The sequence below is a fragment of the Eumetopias jubatus genome, unplaced genomic scaffold, assembly GCF_037043125.1.
Source record: "Eumetopias jubatus isolate StellerSeaLion01/CBP00866 unplaced genomic scaffold, mEumJub1_p1.0 scaffold_14, whole genome shotgun sequence".
Classification (NCBI taxonomy): domain Eukaryota; kingdom Metazoa; phylum Chordata; class Mammalia; order Carnivora; family Otariidae; genus Eumetopias; species Eumetopias jubatus.
Window position 1 is genome coordinate 49,467,283 of NW_028274820.1, and position 22,734 is coordinate 49,490,016.

General features: G+C 33.7%; 1 protein-coding gene across 2 annotated transcripts in view; it reads right to left on the reverse strand.

Annotated features, from left to right (window-relative positions):
- Window positions 1-4,855: 4,855 nt before the first annotated feature.
- Window positions 4,856-22,734, reverse strand: part of AGMO (alkylglycerol monooxygenase) — a 330,223-nt gene continuing 312,344 nt past the window's right edge. For both annotated transcript variants that reach the window (XM_028117298.2, XM_088018484.1), the window contains one exon: window positions 4,856-4,930. In XM_028117298.2, the coding sequence (XP_027973099.1) occupies window positions 4,856-4,930 (75 nt within the window). The remainder of the gene's footprint in view (window positions 4,931-22,734) is intronic.

The following is a 22,734-nucleotide window of genomic DNA, read 5'->3' on the forward strand; positions in this document are numbered from 1 at the left end:
TGTGTATTTCTGAAACTCAGGGTAGGGGGCTCTAGAAAACTGTCTTCCACTCCAGATTGGTTATGGCCTCTGTACCTTATTATTGGCAGAACTTTGAAGAGTACAGATGCTCTGGCACCACTTTAATCTTACTAAATCAGAATTCCAACGATCCACAGATACTACTGAGGCACAAAGATTGCTTCTTTCTGTTTCCTGTAAGTCTTTACAAGAGACAATTTGAGATTTTTTTGCTGCTAAAACAAAAGGAGAACACACTCAATGGATGAACTTATTATTGATGGGTACTGAGGTGTCTGGAATTATTGGAAATTCTGACTGCAGAGGTGTTAGGGTTGCAGAATTCCAAAAAGAAGATAAGAGACAGCCACCAATGCTTGCTTCTTTTGCTAATAACTTTTCCTAATTGAGTCTTTGGGGAGGAAGGTGTTTAATATGTCATGCTATTGAGAAGAAAGGAATGCAGACTGCTGTGAGATTTGAAAAAATACTCTAATAAAAGAAAAACATTGTTAATTTCCTTTCGCTGAGGCAGGCTTGAGATAGAGCCAGCTTGCTTCCACAGTGTTGCTGACAATCATGACATCAAAAATGTTTTAAGATTCTGAAAACCAAACTAGCCTCTGTGTTTTCTACCTTTCCTTCCTTCCTTGAGATTCTGGAAGCTATGAAAAAGAAAAAAAAAATAGAGGTGGGGGCATAAAAGAGGAAGCTCATTTCTAATTACCGTTGCTGTCTTGGTTAAATGACATCACCCCATAATGTGTACCATATCTTACAGAATTCCACTCAGGGTTTCAATTGCAAATGCCACAGTGAATGAGATATTACCAGTAAAATAAAATTTGAGAACCTTTAATAAACATTAATCCAAGCTGCCAATGTTAAGTATAACCAGGGTTCATATACTTCGGTGGTTAATTCAACTTCAGATACATAATTACAGATCCACATATTGCTGAATATCATGGCCATGAGGTGATTAGTTAAGTTTAACAAAAATAATTAGAAAGAACAAGATGAAGGGGAAATAAATGATATAGAGCTAAAGTAATGGGCAATTCTATCAAATAAAATCAAGTATAGGAATGAGCTCCTTTTAGACATATGGCAATCCTATAAATAAACCTATGGCCTTATCTCTCTTAAGTGATTAGAAATTCTGTGGTCATCTACCTAATCACTGAATCTATCCTGTAACTAAGCTGTTTATCCTCTGATTTTTATTTTTTACTTTGGAGCTTCAAATTGAATAGGAGTTCCACTGAACTTAAAGTCCTGAGCCTATACTTCTAAAGATTCGCCTTGGATATCTGATATCATGGAATGGAGAAACAGCATGTAATCAAAATACATGATGTCAGACTTCAGAGTTTTAAATTTGGTAGGGGCACCAATTATGTGCCACAGGCCTGAGCAAGTTTTTCAACCTCTGTCAGCCTCAGGATTTTTCTTCTGTAAGATGGTATTAACAGTGCTTAATTCCCAGGACTTTAGAGACTAAATGAAATAATTCTAATTGAGTGCTACTCAGTAAACAAATGTGCCTTCCCTGTCTATCCTTCCTTATGGTAGATTAGCGAATCTGAGAATCTTCATAATTATTTGCCAAGTCAGTTTGCATCCCTCCATTAGAAGTGGCAAGTAATTGATGAATCCTATTTTTAGTGCTTTTCCCCTTGAGAGAAAGAGAGGGAGTGCTTCAGTCAAGAATAAGCATAAATTACATAGCATCACTCAAGATTAATTCAGAACATTTATAGTAGTTATATGATCTGTCATCATGTGTTAGTACTCAGCAAGAGAAAACTGGACTGGAAAATTAGCAAGGTTGAAGGTGAAGAATAAAGTGCCCCAGTTAACACATGCAGGCCCTGGGAACACTAGTTATCTGGAAAATTTGTAGCTTGAAAATGTTTGCATTTCTAAAAGAAAAACATTTGTAATGATGGTGAGGATAGCTAAGAGAGAAAAGAGAATGGATGAATTTGCACTTACTTTAAGAAAACTGAAATTTACCATAGAAGTATTTTATAACTTTTGAATTATTTCCATTTTTAGATCACTCTTATAAATTCACATATATTCAAGCATATATATGTATTTATATATGACCCAATGAACTATTCTGACACCCTAAAAACTTACCTAAAGATTTGTGAACCCTCTCTTTTCTTTGCCATTCCTTGAGGATTAACCTATAGACTGGTCTTTAGGAGGTAGAATATGAATATTCAGAATTTTTCATGCTATAAATTTAGCAATTTTAAGCCTGCAGAGGGCTCCCTGCTTTGACATGATTCTATATATGCAAAGTCCAGCACAAACTGTTGGTAAGGAACCAAAGTAAGGTTTAATGTTTGTTATGGGCTTAAGTATTTGCTCTAACTGTGTTAAATTAAGTTTAAAAAGATGAATGAAGCAAAGCCGAGTCTCTACTTCTGACGCTTGAGATATAATTTGTTAATTGTTTCATCATGCAAAATTTAATCTTCCTCTACTTTACCAGTCTGAAAACCAAATGTGCTTTAATTTTGTATCATGAGTCCGCATAGACACCTGCTGTCTGATTCTTCTAACAGTTTTATATTTCTCTCTGTTCAGAGCTTAAATAACACTCTATCTATCTATCTATCTATCTATCTATCTATCTATCTATCTATCTATCTATCTACCTACCTACCTACCTACCTATCTACCTATCTACCTATTTATTTATTTATAACACATTTTAAAGATGAGACTGACCAGCTGATCAGTGTCTTAAACCTGGAGATGAATATAGGCAAAGCTCAATGAAGAACAGCATTGTTTCAGTGTTTATAATTGTGATTACAGTAGGCCCCCTTCTCTGCAGGGGATACATCCCAAGACTCCCAGTGGATGCCGGAAACCACAAATAGTACCGAGCCCTATATATAGTATGCTTTGTCTTATACATACAAACCCATGATAAAGTTGAATTTATAAATTAGGCACAGTGAGAGATTAACAATAACATAAAGTAGAACAATTATAACAATATAGTGTGATAAAAGTTATGTGAGTGTGGTCCCTCAAAATATCATATTATACTGTACTCAACCTTCTCCTTCTTGTGATGTGAGAAGATGAAATGCCTACCTGATGAGATGAAGAGAGGCAAACGGCATAGGCATTGGGATGTAGCGTTAGGCTACTGCTGACCTTCTGACAGTACATCAGAAAGAGAGTCATCTGTTTCCAGACCATACTTGAGTGCAGGTAACTAAAACCATAGAAAATGAAACTCTGGATAAGGGTGCACTGTTGTACTTAAATTGTGCATTTAAATCTTTTTTTTTTTTTTTTTTTTTACTCTTCATCTCTCTATTTCCTTGCAATTTATTTGTTGGAAAAAAAAGAACAAGAAAAAAACAGCATTTAAATCTAAGAAATATCGGAAGAAGGGAAGAAAAAAATTCCAACTGTTTTCAACACCTCCTGCCATTTTGAACCTTATTCTGCTTATTCCTGTCAGTTCTTACCTAATAAAATACTCAGCAGATTTTTCCAATCCCAGTGAATAATGTCCACACAACACTTAGAACGTATTTATTTAGAAAGGTTTATTAACATTATTGTGACAATTTAAAATACAGTTATCTCCCAGTTTTTTGAAATACTGCATGAATTAAGCCACCTCAGTTTTACGAAAGACCTATATTAGTACCCATTTTCCCAACCAATAAGAACATGAAGAGAATTTCTGCTTCTGTGAAAAAGAGTGAAGAGTAAAAATAGCATTCAGCATTTGTTTTGCAGTGAGCAGTTCTAGAGGCCACACATACCTTGAGCAGTGAGAGCGGCCGCGTCAAGCTCCTTCCTGGGGAAATACCCTCAGCCTCTCAGCACCAACCTGCCAGAGCTTTGAACTGTGTCTTTGAGCGTCTGTGCTTTATTCTGATTTATTTTTCTTCACCCATTAGCAACATGAGTCTCAAGGTATCAGAACAACCTATGAGAGATTTTTTAGGGGGTCTGGGAATGCTCAAAATTTTTCCATATAAATGAATGGTTAATTGCTTTTTCACTTTACACCATTTTGGCTTATGAAAGATTTCATAAGAAGGCTCTATTTCAGATAACAGGGGAAACCTGTAACATGGAATTACAGGTTTCTGAAATTATAGGTTTATGAAAGATCTGATTTTTTTTGTAAAAGTGAAAATTTCTTCCAGTTAGTGAAAACAGGTACTATTGTAGGTCTTTCATAATGCATAAAGTGAAGCATAACGCAAACTTTTGAAAAGCAGGGGATACGTGTACTGCATGCTCTTCAAATAGCCAAAACAAACAGATCAAACATATTAGACATCGGTACTAACTGTTGAATACACATACTCTGACAAATTCTCTTCATTTTCATTTCAGTGATGTCTTTTTCAGAAAGTAGCTCCTTAGGTTATGTGGTTTTCAAAGGTAAATACAGACTTAGGCAGACAACAAATGTAACACATTTTTATGAGAACAAATATTTATCTAAGTACAATTTTAGCAAACAGAAGTTGTCAAAAAATGCAAATTAAATCTTCGTTCTTTTTAAGTTTTCCCTTCCTTTTCTTATACTCATTGACTTTGATGCTACCAGTAAATATAACATCATTGTATTTGAAATTACTTGCTTTTAACCCTAGCAATAAAGGAAAGGAACTGCAGTGGACTTTGATTTTAGTAGAAAACAATAAATATGGAAAGCAAGCATAAGTAAATAAGCATATTTACCTTTAATTAAAGAAATGGTTCATATAATCATTATATAATTATATTTCCAGAGGCAATCATAATATACTGTGGCTGTAGACAACTGACTAAAACCAAAGAATTGAATACAAACTTATTTCCAAGGGCCGAAGGCAAGTTCTTTCATGCTTCTCACTCCCCAGAAAGCAATGCAGATGGAAAAAAAAATCTGAAGAAATAAAATACAAAGAGGAAAAGCAGTTAAAATTGAATCAATACTTTTGTTCAACTGCGTTAAAAATATCTTTGCGGGGAAAAATGAACAAGAACATTTTAGACAGTTAAATTAATCAAATTGAATTTAGCAGTTGTTCACTGATAAGAGTTTAGCCAACACAACTTAAAAAGCGTTACATTTGAGACAGGAGTGGGAGTAAAAAGTTTTGGTTTTGTTGCTTTTAATTTTTATACTCCCAAATCTGGGTCATTTCTTGGGATGGGACTGTGAAAGTTAGATACTGCATGAGCCAGAACTTTCCTCTGGCATCTGGGCATACTGTATGGAGAATGTACTGTATGAAATGATCTCATTGTTTATATAGTTTAAGAAGCATTTGGAAAAGGAGAAATAAAAACATTATGAAGAATCATTCCTCTCTGGGGCAATGCGATCTAACCTGTTATGAACTTTACACAACGTGAACTAAAGGTTAATCACCACTGCTGATTTACCTTCTCAGTCCGTTGATCTTATCAGGTATAAAAAAATGTACTACAAAATTCTCTTTAAAATCGATGACATAGCTGTCATAATAAGCAGCCATCAGAGTTCATTGAGTTTACTTTCTTGCTTTCAAGTAACATCACACATTTCCAATAAATCACCCAAAATTAGCCACATAAAACTCTTGATTTCTGATGATCTTAGCAAGAACATTTATAAGAATTCATGGTTGTAGAATTTTTTATTATGCATAATCTAAATGCCATAATGCCATAACACATGTATCTTCTCTTGAGGTAAAATCCAAGCATGAGTCCTGATCTTTACGCCTCAGAGCCCTCCTAAGCCAACCCTTCCCTTTACTCTTACCTGTGCACTAAAATTTAACTCTAAGATTGCTTTTATGATCTCCATTTCAGGTGTTACTGGTATGACGATGGAAAAGAGTAACACCCCCCAAAAAACGGGGTGATCGGGATAGCTGTGCAAGTATCTCTCCATATATATATTTTTTTTAATTGTGCAAACCTCTCGCAACTACAAAAATATGACCAGGTCTTCTCCCCAGGAAGAAGATCACTATTTGTGAAAGATCCACAAAAATATACAAAGAAGCACATTTAAGTAATAAGACGGAGCCTTGAGGAACATTCTGGGGTGATGGACTTGGGAGATGCCAAGGGCATTAACTGAGGTCAGCCATCAATTTAAAGAAAATAGCTTGAACTGTGGTTATTTTGCAATGAAAGCCTGAATATGAAAACAAGAACACCACCACCACCACCTTCCTAAACACTGATATTTAGATTTTACAGGTGGGTTGTTCAGTTTCATATGAACCTTATGGTTCTTTCTAGAGAACCGTTATGCTTCACATTAGCCAGTCTGCAGTTTTCTTCAAATACATGCATTCCTTTCAGCCTATAATATGCACAATATAAAAAATATATATCAAAAATAAAATCGGCAGTTATATTGAAGCAGAAGTCAAGAATAATATTAACATTATGGAGTTGCCTCAAAAATCAAATACAATATATTTAAAGGCTGGTTTTGATTTTGTTTCTTTTGACTGTAATTCAAGAAAAATGACTTCATGGGATTTCTCATGATGGTGCCAAGCAAAATAACACCAAGGTGGGGAGTATTTATGAAGGCCCTTTGTGCAATGAATTGCATTAGTCTATGAAGATGGGTAATGTTGACAGGGGACTAGCTGCAAAGACAACTTTCCAATGGGACAGAGATGATAAATGCATAATATCAGTATAAATATTCCATTCAATCCATAATATTCATTGAGCAACTAACAGATACCTTGTGTTGTGCAAGGTAGTGGAACCTGAAATATATTTGGCAACTAAAGTTTTTATTAGTTTTGAGTTTAGTGTTTAGGGTCACAAGGATTCCATGGGTGAAGCCTAGGGAGAATGAAACTGCTAAACTGTTTGTAAAATTTTGCTAGGGTATCATGATTCTCCTCTTCCCTACTCCCCACCCACTAGACTATCCATACTTTCATCTGGGATCCCAGAAATATTAAGAACTTCTGATCTAACAACAGAATGAAAAAAAATTAAAATTCGGTTCATGCCTCTGTGGTTAATCCACAACTTCACAATTAAATCTTTCCACTTTTGAAACTATAATTCAAGTCCTATTTTCTTAAGGGTCCATCCCTAACTAAAACACAATTGCCTTTTCCAGTGATCTAAAATGCTTTTAGCTTCCTACCAAAAAATGCAATGTTGGACAGTTTGTAGTTTTATTTTGTTTCTCTGTTTTTGTTTTTTGGGTTTTTTTTTTTGCCCCTATATATTACCTCTTTAAAAAGATGGGGTGAAAAACTGATGAAGCATAGAAGTCCAGTTCAGGTTCAATGTTAATGTGCAGTGAGACCCTTGCTTAAACTAGCCTTTGTCTTAGGTGCCTTATTGGATTATAATGTTTAATGCTCATTACAAACCTTGGTAGATTGGTACCCAACTTGCTCATGCGGTGATGGGAATTTAGAATTTATGGGGTTTACCAAGAAATCACAAAACTACTAAATATCAGAGCTGGGATATGTTCTTATGTTTAGGTAGCATCTCCCAGAAAAATCTAACTGCACATCCTAGGAAAGCAGTTCAGTGACTCTGTGCATCAGTAGGGAATCATTTCCTTTTTTTTTGTAGCCCCCTGTACTTGCCTAATGATTTTTGAGTCAGTAACTGCTAGGTTTCTGACACTTTTCACAATCAACATTTTAAGCATAAATTGGAGTTTTTATATATAATGAAATCCAGAATGGCACAGAATCATAGAAACTAATACAATGAATATGCCCTTCTCAAAATACGCATGATCCTGAAATAGTTACTCGATTTCATTAGAAAATAGTTAAGTAGGAAAAAATAGATTTGCTCTTATATTTTTGAAAGTGTATCTGTGTGTAATATATATGTATATGTATATATATATTTTAGACATAAATGTATATTTTACATAAATAATTTTACATAAATTTCACATAAAATTTTAAGGAGTCAATAAAACCAGTTGATTATTGATTGCAGTCATTCCATTTTAAATTTTCTCTTGTCCGAAACTTCTCTTGATTTTTGTATCAACTTGTCCATTTTGGTTTGCCATAATTGATTAGATTAAAAGCATCATTTGAAATAGTTGTTCGTTAACATATTTCCCAACCAAGTATTTGTTCAAGGAAGGCAGAAGAATTACTGCTTAGGCCGGTGCAAGAATAAATGGCACCTAAAGCAGGTTTTTTTGCAACATTCTTCTCTAATCATAGATACAATGTTTCTGAATATGTACAAACTCAATGAACGCTTATTTTATCCTAGGTTTGGGCAAGTCCCAAGATTTTAACAGCTGGATTCAAAATATGAAATGGAGGAAGTTCACTCTTGGTGTCAAGTCCTGCTTGAGCTAACACATCATTAGTGGCTCCTGTCTTCAGGCTATTTCCTTGACTTCCCAGGCCCCTAGACTCTGATGCCTGAACTTTGGCCTGTACAGATGCTCTCCCCATTTCCTCCACCCCTTTCCAAAAAAAGTGCATCAATTGACAGGTGGCTAATCTGAGCCACTAATCCATACTAAAACACCAGTGGGAACCGATATTTTATTCTGCTGCCCTCACTGTTATGTTTGTGTTTTAAGAGGTCTTATTAAACATAGCTCTACTTACGAGCAAATCAGACATCTAATCTTAAGGGAGACAGAATAGTATCAGAAGAGATATTTATGTGCATATGCCATCTCCTCAAAGTGCAATCCCTCAAATTACAAAGCTAGTGGATTGTTCTTACACCTATATACATATCTGTCTTGGTTGGTTTGAGTCCACCTACTTCTATGTATTAATAAATGACCTGAGGTGCAAATAAAATATCATCTTAGGTAGTGGATAATTTCCAGTAGAACTAGCTAGCAACACCCCACACGTCTCAAATCATTTAACCTTCAGTAAATTGGCAAATGAAATGAAAGTTTTAAAGTACTTGAAAAATTACCCACAGGAGAAACTAAATCTCTGAAATAGGTGACATTGATTTTGATTCTCAAACATGGATTTATTGTTACAAATACGGAAATAGAAGACACTGAGAGATAACATCTCATTTAATTTTATGCTTAGTCACAGTAGCAATATAATTATGTATACTAAATCACTAAAAAGTTAAACGAGCAAGTTAGAAGAGCTGTCATTTCGTAAATGGTGGGTAAAGTTTGATAAATTCTACCTTCACAAGGAAGGAATGTGGAATACTTTAACTAAAAATAGCATTTTTTTGGTGAAGATTTGAGACTTAAGCACTCTCAAATAATTAAAAAGAATATTACTGCTTGCTTCATTGTTTATTTTCAGCCAAATTTAGACTTTTGTGTGGATTTCCTAAATTCTCCTGGAATGGATATACTTATTTTTTATGCCTAACAAATCATATCCTGCCTATAAAAGGAAGAGTATATTTTTACCTAAAAATTATTTTTCTGACATTGATGAGGTTCATAAAATAACAATTAACTGGCTATTTATCACAACTATAACAACAAAAACAGCAACACTTTGTTTTAAGAGTAACACGTTAAACATAAAGAAGTTTTTACCAAATTATTTGGAGAAAAATAAAACCAATGCTTTGTTAAATATGCTCTTTAACATAATATTTTGATTTTTTTAGAGATGACAATTGTCTGCTGTACAGATAAACAGATAAGAACTTAAAGAGTTCAAATCTGAATTGCTACAAAATATCTCCATTTCCTATTAATGCAAGAGACAAATACAAACAGAACTAGACCAGAAATTGGAGCCAAATGGATTGAAAGTCCTTCTGAAGTGAAAACATCGAAAGATATTTGGTAATAACACATTTTTTTCTTAGAACTTTTCAAGGATACAGTTTGACAAATGCCAATTCAAAAGAAATCGGGAATTACTGATTTTGTTTCTGTATATGACTAAAAAACTAAGAGTCATATACAGACAAATAAACAAAAGGCTTAAGACAAATAATTTCCAGGCACTGCAACTATTACTTGGAAATCTTGTGTTCTCCCTCTGCCTTTGTTTCTGTACCCTATTCAAAGCAGATTCAGTCACTGCTATACTTAATACGTGCTCCTATCAGATTTACTACTATTAAAATGTAAATCAAATATTGTTTTACATGTTTTAAATATAACTGAAATTCTTAACTGAAGGAAAATAATATAAAAAGAAAGTTTATGTGAATGTCCATGATAACAATGCCTTATTTAAAACAAATATAGATTTTTCTTAATCATTACATATGCTCTGGTATTAATTTTCAAACAAGATAATATATTAAACATACCATGATCATGTTTTTTAAAAGAAAATAAACACAAAATAAATATTGGAACAAAAGTTTTAATTCAGCTGAACTCTGAAACCTGAAAAATCAGGTATTTCACTATTTTATAACTCAGTGGAGGCAAAGGACTTTAATAATTTTAGTGACAAAAAAAGTACTAAGTTAATTTAGATAAAAAATACAGAATCTTCATTGATAATTATCTCCTATTATGTACAATAATTTATTCACTTCTGAAAGTCTAAATGGCTCAAGAAAGTGTAAATTATTTTCAACAATACCCCTATAGAACATCCTATTGTTCATCTATACCACACTTGAGCTATCATGATAACATTTGAAAACCATAAATATTAGTAAGAATAGCATAGATCACTTAGAGGTCTTCAAGACCTACCTAACATTCAGAGAATATACTTGAAGACAGTTGTCATGAATTAGCTACCGTGCATGCAAACCCATCTGGTCGAAATTGTATAAACTGTAATTAGCATAAAGTGAAAATAGATGCTACATTTCTCAAAAACATCTGTGGATTTTTCATCTTTGAATTCAAAATTATGAATAAAGTGTCTTTATAGATACAGGACTTTAAAATTGTCCAATATTACCAACACTTGTTCTAAGGGTATGACCATCCAGTAATATGGATTTTAAAACTGCCTTTAATTTCTTACTATATTCTTGCTTTTCTTTGTACATAATGACACATCTTTGAATTTATGTTGATTTCCTAGAAAATTTCTAAATATTTTAATATACATACTCTAGATATCCAGGCTTCCTTTTCAGTTTTTTCCAGGTTCCCCGCCCCCTCCCCCCCAGCTTGAAGTTTCTCAAAGGGACAAGTACAAGGAAAAGGTCAAACTTAGCACAATTAAAGCATAGAGGAAAAAAAATATATATATATATTTTGAAACTGAACATTTTTGAAAAAAATGTTGCTGGATTAATCATGGTCCTTTAGTGTCCTAACAGAACTCTCTGTAATGATGAAAACCATATTTAACCTAAATTCAAAGTACTACACTTTTCTAATCCCCATTTACTTCTGACTACTGAGATTTAAAGCGTTTACGTTCTAAAATCAGAACTCTGTTTTAACAAAAATTATCAAGAAAAACATTCAACCCTAGTCTGCCAAAATGCCATTTTCATGGTGAATGAGTGGTGGTTCTTGCCAAATAATCTCATCATAGCAGATTGATTTTAAGTGTATTGTGCATACCAAAGGCCCGCTCCTGTCAACTGTCTGACATTAATCAAGAGCCTACATCTTAAAAAGAAAACAAAAAAAGGCTACATCTTTTCACATGCATAACAATTTTTAATACTTGATGTACAAAAATCTATACCTGAAAGACCATGGGTTTACCAATGCAGAATACCATTCAACACTGCTAGCCCTGGACTTGTGGTGGGCTGTTAAAAAGAATTCTTTGTACTTGCCTACTATCTAGGAAACAAAGGAAGTCTCTTAAAAAATGAGTTTATTTTCAGGAAAAAAAAAAAACGCCATGTTTACAGAAATAATAGTGATGTCTGGTTTTAAAAACACGACAGTATATCTTGGAAGGATATGTTTTGAGAAGATCTCTTTGTATTGTTTTTGCTTGTGTCAAAGGGATGATTACAGCCCCAGTAAATGGGTACCTCCCAGAGTAGGCTAAATAGAAGGCCAACAGCCCACATATGGCTTGCAGCTTGGGGGATTTCTCTCAAAGTTCTGCCAGAGATGGGACTGCCCAAATGGTTTCTCGCGTAAGTCCTAAGTCATAAACTGCATCCTACGAGGCCAGCCATGCCAGAACTGGACCCAAGGGTATACAGAGTCTTGGCTGATGGGAAACAATGACTGCTTCCTAAGGAAGCCCCAGCTGCTTTCCTGAGAGACACCCCAGATGCCTGAATTTTCCCTTACTTTCCATTTTTGACTACCTGTTCTGGCAACAGTTCCAACAAAGGGGGAGGCAGGCGGCAGGCACCCAGCTGTTTTCAATAAGCTTTGGCAATGTAGGTACTGATTACATAAATGCTACAAACATTCAAAGAGTGTATTTTCTAGTTTTTAAGCTATAAAAAAGGTGTGAGCCTGTACCAACACCCTAGATCTCCTCTGCTCCAGATAATGATAATGCTGATCAGGATGATGACTACAATGACCATGAGGAAGAGGGTGATGATAATCAGGGCTGTAATTATGAAAGCAAAGATTATTAAAGGAAACATGATATCATGAACTGCTGGGAAAGAGCTCAAATTATATACAGAATTGGAAAGATGAGAAATTTCCACATTTCAGGGGCAAGAATATATATATTTTTTTCCTTTAGGAAACAATGAGGTCAAAATGTGCAATTAAATCACTGATGTCTTATATTTCCCACAATCCAGGGGAAAAAAAACAATCAGCTGTTGCATCATCCATTTGCATTAACACTTCCCTTTTCATTCGCATATATTCAAAAATATTATTTTAAACTCTTAATATACAAGTTGGACTTTGAACAACACAGGTTTGAACTGCATGCAGACACTTAAATGCAGTTTTTTTCCCATAAACACAATACAGCACTGCAAATGATTTTTTTCTTCTCTTCCTTATGAGTTGCTTCATAACATTGTCTTTCCCTTAGCTTCCTTTATTCTAAGAATACCGTATTTAATACGTATTACATACAAAATATGTGTTAATCAACTGATTATGTTATCAGTAAGGCTTCTGGTCAACTGTAGGCTATTAGTAGTTAAGTTTTGGGGGGAGTCAAAAGTTATACATGGATTTTCAACTGCTTCGGGGTTTGGTGCTTCTAACCTCCACGCTGTTCAATTGTATGTAAAATATCCAAGAAGGTATATTAATAAAAGGTCTTGGGCTTATATTAAGATCAGGTTCAGAAACCTAGTCCAACTAGAACTCTGGAAAAGGAATAAGAGGATTAAGTTGTCCCAGTTCAACACAAATTATTTTGCATCAGTAGGTTACTTAGCATTTCAATTTCTGCCTCTATAAAATAAGGATAAAATCTTCCTAATTCTCACAAGCTTGTGGTAAATATTGACTCAATTAAAAAATTATAAAGTTCTATGAAGATATAAGATAATTAAAGTGTGCTATGTTTCTTGCTAAAAAGATTCAATAAACTAAAAGTGACAGTAGAGAGTGACAGATAAGGAGATGTGCATTATAAGTAGAATTTAGAATATGAGAGTTTTCAATAATACCAGCTCTTTCTCATGCATGGTCATAAATTAAAATGATCCTTTTGAAACTGTGGATATATAATCATTGCTGGGAAAATATCATTATCTTACAAAGTAGAGTAAGATTTTAGTGGGTAAGTATAATTATAGATTGATCATCATTTCAAGTATTTCCATTATGTACCTCATCCTGTAAAAACATGGAATTCAATGTTCTTGATGAGTTTTTATAATGCCAGACTGTTGAAATAGATCTTTTAGTGTCCTAAAATATTTTTAATTTTAATTCATTTTTATGACACAGAAATATAGACTAAATAATAGTTTCTAATTATCCTCCATCCCACTTCTGTTACCAAACTATGGTTTTGATATTTCATGTTACATTAAATTTCCTACTCATATCTAAAATTATATTAAAAAATAATTGTTTTACACAGATATTTTTCCAGGGAGATGCTGAGTAATATAATGGAAACAATCTTTCATGAAAATTCTACAATAAATAGAGATAATTCTTTAGTAGTAGTATTTCTTGAAATATTCTAAGATAAATATGAAATATATATATATATATATATATATATTGAACATAGCTGAGTCAAGACCATTCTAAGTGGAACTAAGCTGATAGCATAATATATTTTTTGACTAGGATGGACAATATAACATAAAGGAAGTGGTCAAATTTAAAGGACATGATGGAGGAAGAATTGTAAGAAAAGGCCAGCAAGGAATTATTGTTCTACACCTTTGCTTTATAGGCAATCAAAACACTTGAAAAGCCTTTAAAATTTTCAAGAGACTCAATGTAGGAAATCTATTATTTTAAAGTCACAGCTGCTAAAATAATAAATCTTAAAAATAAACACACATATTATTCTAATTACTTACTATTTTTTTAGTTCTAGGTATGGCATCCATAAGAAAAAATAGCATGGCACCAACCTCAAAGGTAAATGTATACACAAAAAATTGCAATGAATCAGTCTCCATTGGGTTGTATTCATTATACAAATAGATATCACAGTCTTGTTTTATGCCAGGCATTTCACTGCTAACAGAACTCACTGGTGAGCACCATAGCCCCTGAATTCAGAGAATTTAGATCTACACAGTTTCCCATGAAATATCTATTAAGGGTTGGTATTTTTATATATATCTTATTTCTAAATCTTCAGGTAAAACTATCTTCACAGTGTTGTCGTTCAATATAAAAACGTCTTTTACTAAAATGAGGCCAATCACATAGGTACGTTGTATTTTCCACTGACGTAGCTTATTTGTAAGATGAATACTTGCCACAGCTACCTTATAGGATTCTTATAATGAATATGGATGAATCGTCTTCATTCAGCAGAGAGAGTGTTTCCTAAAGTACCCATAACTCAGTGTTTTGAGCTCATGTGGGAATACAAAACAAGTGGCTTTGAATCATAATTCCATCTTGAGGAAGTTATTTAATGCCCCTATACTTCAATATCTTCACCTGAAACATGTGGATAATCTTACAAGGTAGTCAGGATAATTAAATGAAAGAATAGGCGTAAAACTTGGGGTTTCATGTATCAAGTGCTCAGCAAATGTCAGTAGTTTCAGCAGAAGCTATTTTGTTATTATGGATACTAGTGACATTAAGTCAGCAATGTTTTCTAAACTTTATAATATTTAAAAAAATTAAGAAAGATTTACTTATTTAATTTAGAGGGAGAGAGAGCAGGGGGGAGGGGCAGAGGGAGAGAATCCCAAGCAGACTTATGTTGAGCTTGGAGCCCGACATGGGGCTTCATCTCATGACCCTGAGATCATGACCTGGGCTGAAACCGAGTCAGACACTTAACAAACTGAGCCACCCAGGCGTCCCTAAATTTAATTTTGAAAATATATCATAGCATTTCTTCCCCTCCATTGCATTTAGCCTTTAAATTTTTCAATTATTATTTGTGCATTATATGTCACATTAAAAAAAGAAATTATTTTCCACACATGTGAAATATGTGTAGAGACTGGCAAAGGTTGGCAGAGATGGATTCCCCAAACATCCATTTCTAGAAATCAAAATCCCTAATCTTCACCTTGGACATAAGCTGGTCTCCTGGTAACTTGCTACTTAAAATTTAAAAAGTTAAGACATATTAGGTTCATATTTGAAAAATAACTTAGTGGACATCACCAAAAATGCACAGAGAAGTAGCAGCAGTGATTCTTACAAAACTCTGCAGAGGCATATATGAAAATAAAATAAGTCATGGGCAGTTTTGGTAGTTATTGGCAAATAATGATGGGTTTTAAGAACAAAAGAAATGCCAGAGGTAAAATACTTTGCCTGTTTTTATTTATAGTTCAAGAGATACAACCATATATAATCAACAGTGAATCATGGACTAGATAAAAACTAACAATTCTGAAGTTTTTGTCTTACAACTTGACCTAGACAATATATTATATTCGTGACTATTGTCTAGGTCAAGTTGTAAGACAAAAACTTCAGAATTGTTAGTTTTTATCTAGTCCATGATTCACTGTTGATTATTTCTCTCCTCACTGAGAGAGAAAGAAGACAGAGGGAAGATCCTTAAAAACAATTATTATAGGATAAAAATTCTGGAGGAAACATAACCAAAATCAAGTACTGAATGAGGGAAAAACTATACTGTAGTACAGTATGAGTTTTCAGAAAATATCTTTGTATCTGCAAATGTGTTTATAATTATGTCAAAAGATATATTTTATGGATTCTGGGGAAATGTGTTAATAATTCTCAGAAATAAGTTAGGGCAAGTAGAACCTCCCTAGTTAGCTTCTGAAGTTAGCACATGCTACGAAAGTTGTCCAGAGTTAAAATTACCCTAGGAAATCCCTTAAATAACCCCTATAGTATAATACCCACGGTTTTGTGTGTGCAAACCCTTTATGGTAATTTTTTCACATACTTGTGTTTGAGAACTATTGTGCTAGATTGAAGAAATTAACAAAGGAAAGTCTCTAGGTAGATGTCTGATAATTTAAACCAATCTTGCCTTTTGATTAAGTGGCAAAACTTAACAGAAAAAGAAAGAAAGAAAAAAAAAGGGACAATGAGCTCTAAATTGTTCCTGGTTATTTTTTAAGGTTATTCCCTTTAATTTTTAATGTTGAGCCTCTATGACTCTGGTACATGTTAAGTGGATGTGTTTGCTTGCTTTTGTGAGGGTTAAACAAGACAGGGTAGTGTATCTTGGAGCTCCAAATCCTAAAAGCAGCTTAAATGTACATATGGCGTCCCTCCTCTTTACGTTAATATACAGGAAAATACTTAGTTTGGTTTCTTGGACATAAAAATTTTGCTTTCAAATGATGTTTTAACTGCCCTCAGCTTTTTGTGTCCATTGCTATTTCTAACTCCGTCTTTGACAGCAATGACCCTATCACACCTACATGGCAGCAGTTTTTCTGCAAACTTTCAAATGAATAAATTCAATACAAAATCTGTCACAACACGTGCGATGTACTGAGACTTTGTTATAAGTAAACTGTATTTCGATTTCAATACTCCCTTTGCTCTTGACCTAATTATGACCCTCTGTAATAACCCAGTTCACCACAGAGTCTTTAGTATAGGGATTCCCCTTGTTATGAAGCAGAAGTTACATGGAGAAACTTTACAAAATCGTGGAATATGAGGACTGTTGTGACCTTGAAAATTTCACCATGATGAATACTGACTAAACTGCATTGCAATCGACTGAGTTTTTCTATGCTTTTATCAGAAAAAAGCACACATATTTAGAAATTTTTTTCTTTCTTTTGTTTTTTTTCTTTTTCTCTCTTTTTCACTTTTTTCCTTTGCCATGGTGAAGTGAGTTACAAGCTCCCATAAGACCTGAAGACTCAACACAGCTTGGGTTGTGGACCGGATTTCTCCCACATGAGTTTGGTGGCCGGGTCAGATGGAATGATATTAGTATATTTAATTTTCAAAACACATACGGTGGAACAGATGTGTTTTATAGGAACTGAAAAATGAAGTTCAGAAGTAAGGGGGTCTGGGTAATGTTCTGGTACAATATGGTTAGAGATCACTGTATGAAACTAATTCCTGCTGATAATCATAACTTGTCTCTGTGAAAACTAGTTTATAATATTTGTGTATAGCACTATGGAGAATATCAAAGCTACCAAGATTTGAAACAGTGCAGTAGGAGCTCCAGAACTTTATGTAAATTAACCCCACAACATGGAACACATTAACTTGAGGGTTTCAGGAATTTGGATCTCAGAATGCCTAGGATGTGGGTTTAATTGAAATGCAGTATTATGACAATCAGTTTTTCTCTGGAGACAGAATTTTTTAAGGTGCATGCAAACGTATAATTGAGCATTGACATATTACATCATAGTGATACGTTTTAAACAACCCATATCTGCTTTACAATATTTATTTCACTGAAATACCACTGGATATTTAAAGATTCCTCCTTTAGAATCCAGCCATCTGAATAAATGAACAGTACATTGAGGTGAGCCAGTCAACTCTCAGATGGGGCCAGGCCTCAAAGTCTCACACATACACAAAGCACTTCTTCTGGAAAAAATGTTTCTGGGTTTTCAACATAAATCAGGGTCAACACATAATACAATCATACTCTAGTACATTTAAAAGCTGGAAAACAGTCTAACTAGATGGTGATGCTTCCAGCAAACCCTCAGGCCAAAAAGCAATCAGAAAGAGAATTTATGGCTCCGTGATCAAACCCCGTCTCTGCTCAAGTCCATGAAGGGGTTGCCTGCTCTCCTGAGGAAATTTTAAATGGGAGTTAGAAAACTATACTTTCTCTGTGATGACTTACAGGATTTATTTTTTCTTTTTCTTTTTTCTTTTCCTTTTCCTTTCCTTTTCAACTGTAGCCACAAATGGATATACTTGTGAGTAATACTAAATTCCAGAAGCCTTGATATTCAAACCGGAACAATTAAATTACACATTTCTGATAAAAGAATAAGCCAAATCTTCTGAGTGAAATTCTATATACATCACTTATAAATAGTAGCAATAATAAGACTAAACAATAATAAATTTCTTCATGGTAAAAAAAAGTCTGTTACAGTATAAAAAAGTTTGTCAAATTGCATATTGAATTCAGAATATACCAGATAAAATCAAGTATATTATTGTTTAGGTCATTTTTTATATAAAATATAAAGCATAAAACTAAGAGTTGCTTATTGTGCAGCAGAGTTGGAAATGCCAGGATCAACAGATCAACACGTACCTATATATTATACTCCTGGATATGTGCTAGAACAAAGTGATAAAAAGAATATAAAATAATAATATATGTAGAAGAAAGAATATAATACCCAAAGGGTTGGGGCTTTCTGCAGAGTGACATATACAGATCTAGGACACTTTTCTACAAATAGAATGGAATGCTGGATAAATACACCCTTTAGAAACCTAATGTAGCTTATCTCAAAAGAAAGAATGGGAATATCAGATGCTAGGAGAAAAGAGCAGAAGAGGCAGGGAGTATAAGGCCAGAGCTGGAGTTTCAAGCCTCCAATCAAGCCATGAAATGAGGCCTTGAATCTATGAGAGCTGTGTGAGCTGGAAATTACAATCTTCTCAAAGATACTCAATCCATGAACAGGTACTAGAAAAATAAACAATGGCCCAGAAAAGTGGCAAGGAAGCTTTTAATCCACCCTCTGCTAGAGATGGGGGAAAAATGAAAGTGTTCTGTGAAAAAGTGAAAAGCTAAAATTGTCCTACAAGTGAGTGTGGTTCAGATACCCACAGCAGAAAAATTAACATATAACTGAGTAACATGAGATTGCTGGGGCCCCCAAATAAAGACGTGCTGAATGCTATAGAGATGCTTTCCTATGCCAAAGCCCCTGAGAAGCCCAGGATGGAACAATCCCCACTGAGAAAGAGCTCACAGTAAAAGTTTAAATGTACACACATATACACATACATTCTAAAAAAATCCTGAGGGAGATTTTAACATATGCAGCAAGTGGAAAATCTATACCACAAATATAAGAAGTAATGGAAGAACGGTAAAGTAAGAATTTTAAAAAAAATTTAAAGAGATAAAAAATAGAAATAGAAATAATGAGAGCAAGGGACTGAAAAATGCATACATTTAAACATAAACCAAATAAAAATGTCTCAAAATCCGAATATAGTTATTGAAATTAAAAATCTGATGAGCTGCAGAAACAAACTGAGGCTTCTAGAGGGGAGGGGTTGGGGGGATGGGTTAAGCCTGGTGATGGGTATTAAAGAGGGCGCGTTCTGCGTGGAGCGCTGGGTGTTATACGCAAACAATGAATCATGGAACACTACATCAAAAACTAATGATGTAATGTATGGTGGTTAACATAACATAATAAAATAAAAAAAAATCCAATGAGCTGGTTAGAAAGTGATTATATAGAGAAGATAAAATTAGGAAGCTGGAACATGGAAATGCCATAGAGGGAGTTATGGAAACAAAATAGGAAAAAAAAATTGGTGACACAGAAATCTAACATGTCTGATTGGAGTTAAGAAAGAGGAAATAAAAAGAATGGTGGAGAGGTGATGCTAGAAGTGGTAATGGAGGCTAATACAGCAGAAGTGAAGGGAAAAAGAAGACATGCATCCCTCAACTGAAAAACCACAACGAAGCCCAAGAAAGGCAAAAAGAAACAAAGAAACTACATGCAATTTAGTGAAACTTCAAAAGACTAGGGACAAAGACATAAATCTTAATGGAAACCAGAAACAAAAGATATATTAGGTTAAGAAGAAAATATAAATATATCAGACTTTTGGCCAAACAGTAAAGAAATATCTTCAAATCTCAACAAATCTCTACATATCAGCTGTCAACCAATAGCCCTATGCCAGCTACCCTGTCACTTAAGATTGAAGGTGAAGTGAAATCATTTTCAGATAAAAATGTTTGGTAATCATAAACCACTGTTAGAAAATTGCAGAAAAATTTACACTTTATACTTCAGAAAAAATGAAATTAAAGCAAAAACGAACTATGGGAGGCAATTTTAAAAAGGGGAAAAGACCAACAAGGGGGGAGCAGACTTTGGAAAAGCGAGTGAATACTGACTTATTTTCAATAAACTGAATAATATTAATCAATAACAAATAACAGGTTAAAACTAGTTAGAATTAAATATTAGAGAATAATAACTTTGGAAATAGAGGAGTAAGATTTAAAGCATTATTAAATCAACTACAAACATTATAGTGTAAGACAGCAATAAAAGAACTGAAACATATGATACTCCAAATAGTAAACAAATATTTGTAAAATACACACATACATAAACACACACCATACTCAATGTAGCATACGGTATGGGGCAAGAAGAGAGGATGGAGGAAGCATAGCAAACACATGATAAATTGAAACTGATGAAATAAACCGTTGAAAATGTCAGAAATCACTAAATATAAAAATGGATTTTACTTGCCAATAAAGGAGATTCTCAGACTGGATTTAAAATTTTATTTTATTTTTTTTAAAGATTTATTTATTTATTTATTTGAAAGAGAGAGAGAGAGAATGAGAGAGAGAGAGAGAGAGAGCACATGAGACGGGGGAGGGTCAGAGGGAGAAGAAGACTCCCCACTGAGCAGGGAGCCCGATGCGGGACTCGATCCCGGGACTCCGGGATCATGACCTGAGCCGAAGGCAGTCGCTTAACCAACTGAGCCACCCAGGCGCCCTGGATTTAAAATTTTAATCCAGGGGCAGCTGGGGGCTCATTCAGTTAAGTGTCCGACTCTTAGTTTCAGCTCAGTTCATGATCTCAGGGTCCCAAGATTCAGCCCCATGTTAGGCTCTGGGGAGTCTGCTTGCGGAGTCAGATTGAGATTCTCTCTCCCTCTGCCCCTCCCCCTGCTCGCACTCTTTCTCTGTCTCTCTCAAATAAATAGTCTTTAAAAAAAATTTAATCCAATCATATTATGTTTATAATATGTATAAATACATTCACACATATCGATATAGAAAGATTTAAAGAAAAAATAGCATGCTATATATTGTCAATTAAGTAGAAGAATAACAATAGTGATATTTGATATAGTAGACTTTAAGGCAAAATGTTTTAAAGATAGAACATTATTACTTAATATTACAAAATGAACAATGTACCATAAACATGTAATAATGCTGAATCTGGATATGGCAAACAATATAATCTTAAAACACAAAAAACAGAATTACAAAAATGAAATTGAGAAGTCCACAAATATAGCTGGAGATTTTAATCTCTCTCAGAAATGTACAAATTATCAAGTAAAATGTTAGTAAGAAGATAGATTTAAGCATGATAAATAACATATATATATATGATGTTCTCATTTTATGGCAAATAAAAAGAAAATGATATACAGACCACTTTCTGACTAAAAAGTAATAATAATAGAATAAATAAGTATGCTAAAAATAAAATATTTGGGACCTAAATAACATACTGATAAATAATCTATTAGTTGACATAATTTAAAAGGGGGATTATTATATATTACCAAATGACGATAAAAATACTGCATGTTAATTTTGTGGGATGCATCTAAAATCATGAAAAGGAACTAATAGACTTAAATCTATCAATAGGCAAAAAGGAAAATATATAAATATTGATATATTTAACCAATTAACTACTATAAGGTAGATAAAAAGTAGATACAAATTTAATTAAAAATGAATTAAAGTTTTATATTCTAATGTGGATAATCTAAAAACAAAATTGAGTGATATTATAACAGTATGACATTATTTATGTATTATTTTTAAAAACAGCAAAAACTGGCATATATTGTTTAAAATTACAAGTAAATGGAAATATATTACCTCACATAGAGGAATGTTAAACACTAATACTACTTGACGATTGTGCATGTGTATCTTACAAATTTTTGTTGTACTATTTTGGAAGTTTTGTATTTCAGCTCTTTAAAAAGAAAAAAAACAACAACCCTGAGATCATGCCTGAGCCAAAATCAAGAGTTGGATGCTTAACTGACTGAGGCATCCAGGTACCCCTACTTCAGTTAGTAGTTAGTCTGTATAGCAATTACCTTAGACAGAAAGGGAGAAAGGATAAGGGGAGCGTGTTTTAAATGTTCTGATACAAATATATTTCTTTCAAAAACCTGAATAAAAATATACTGAAAGCCAAAGCAATCTTGAGAAGGAAGAACAAAACTAGAGGCATCACATTTCCCGATTTTAAACTATTTATGAAGCTATAATAATCAAACCA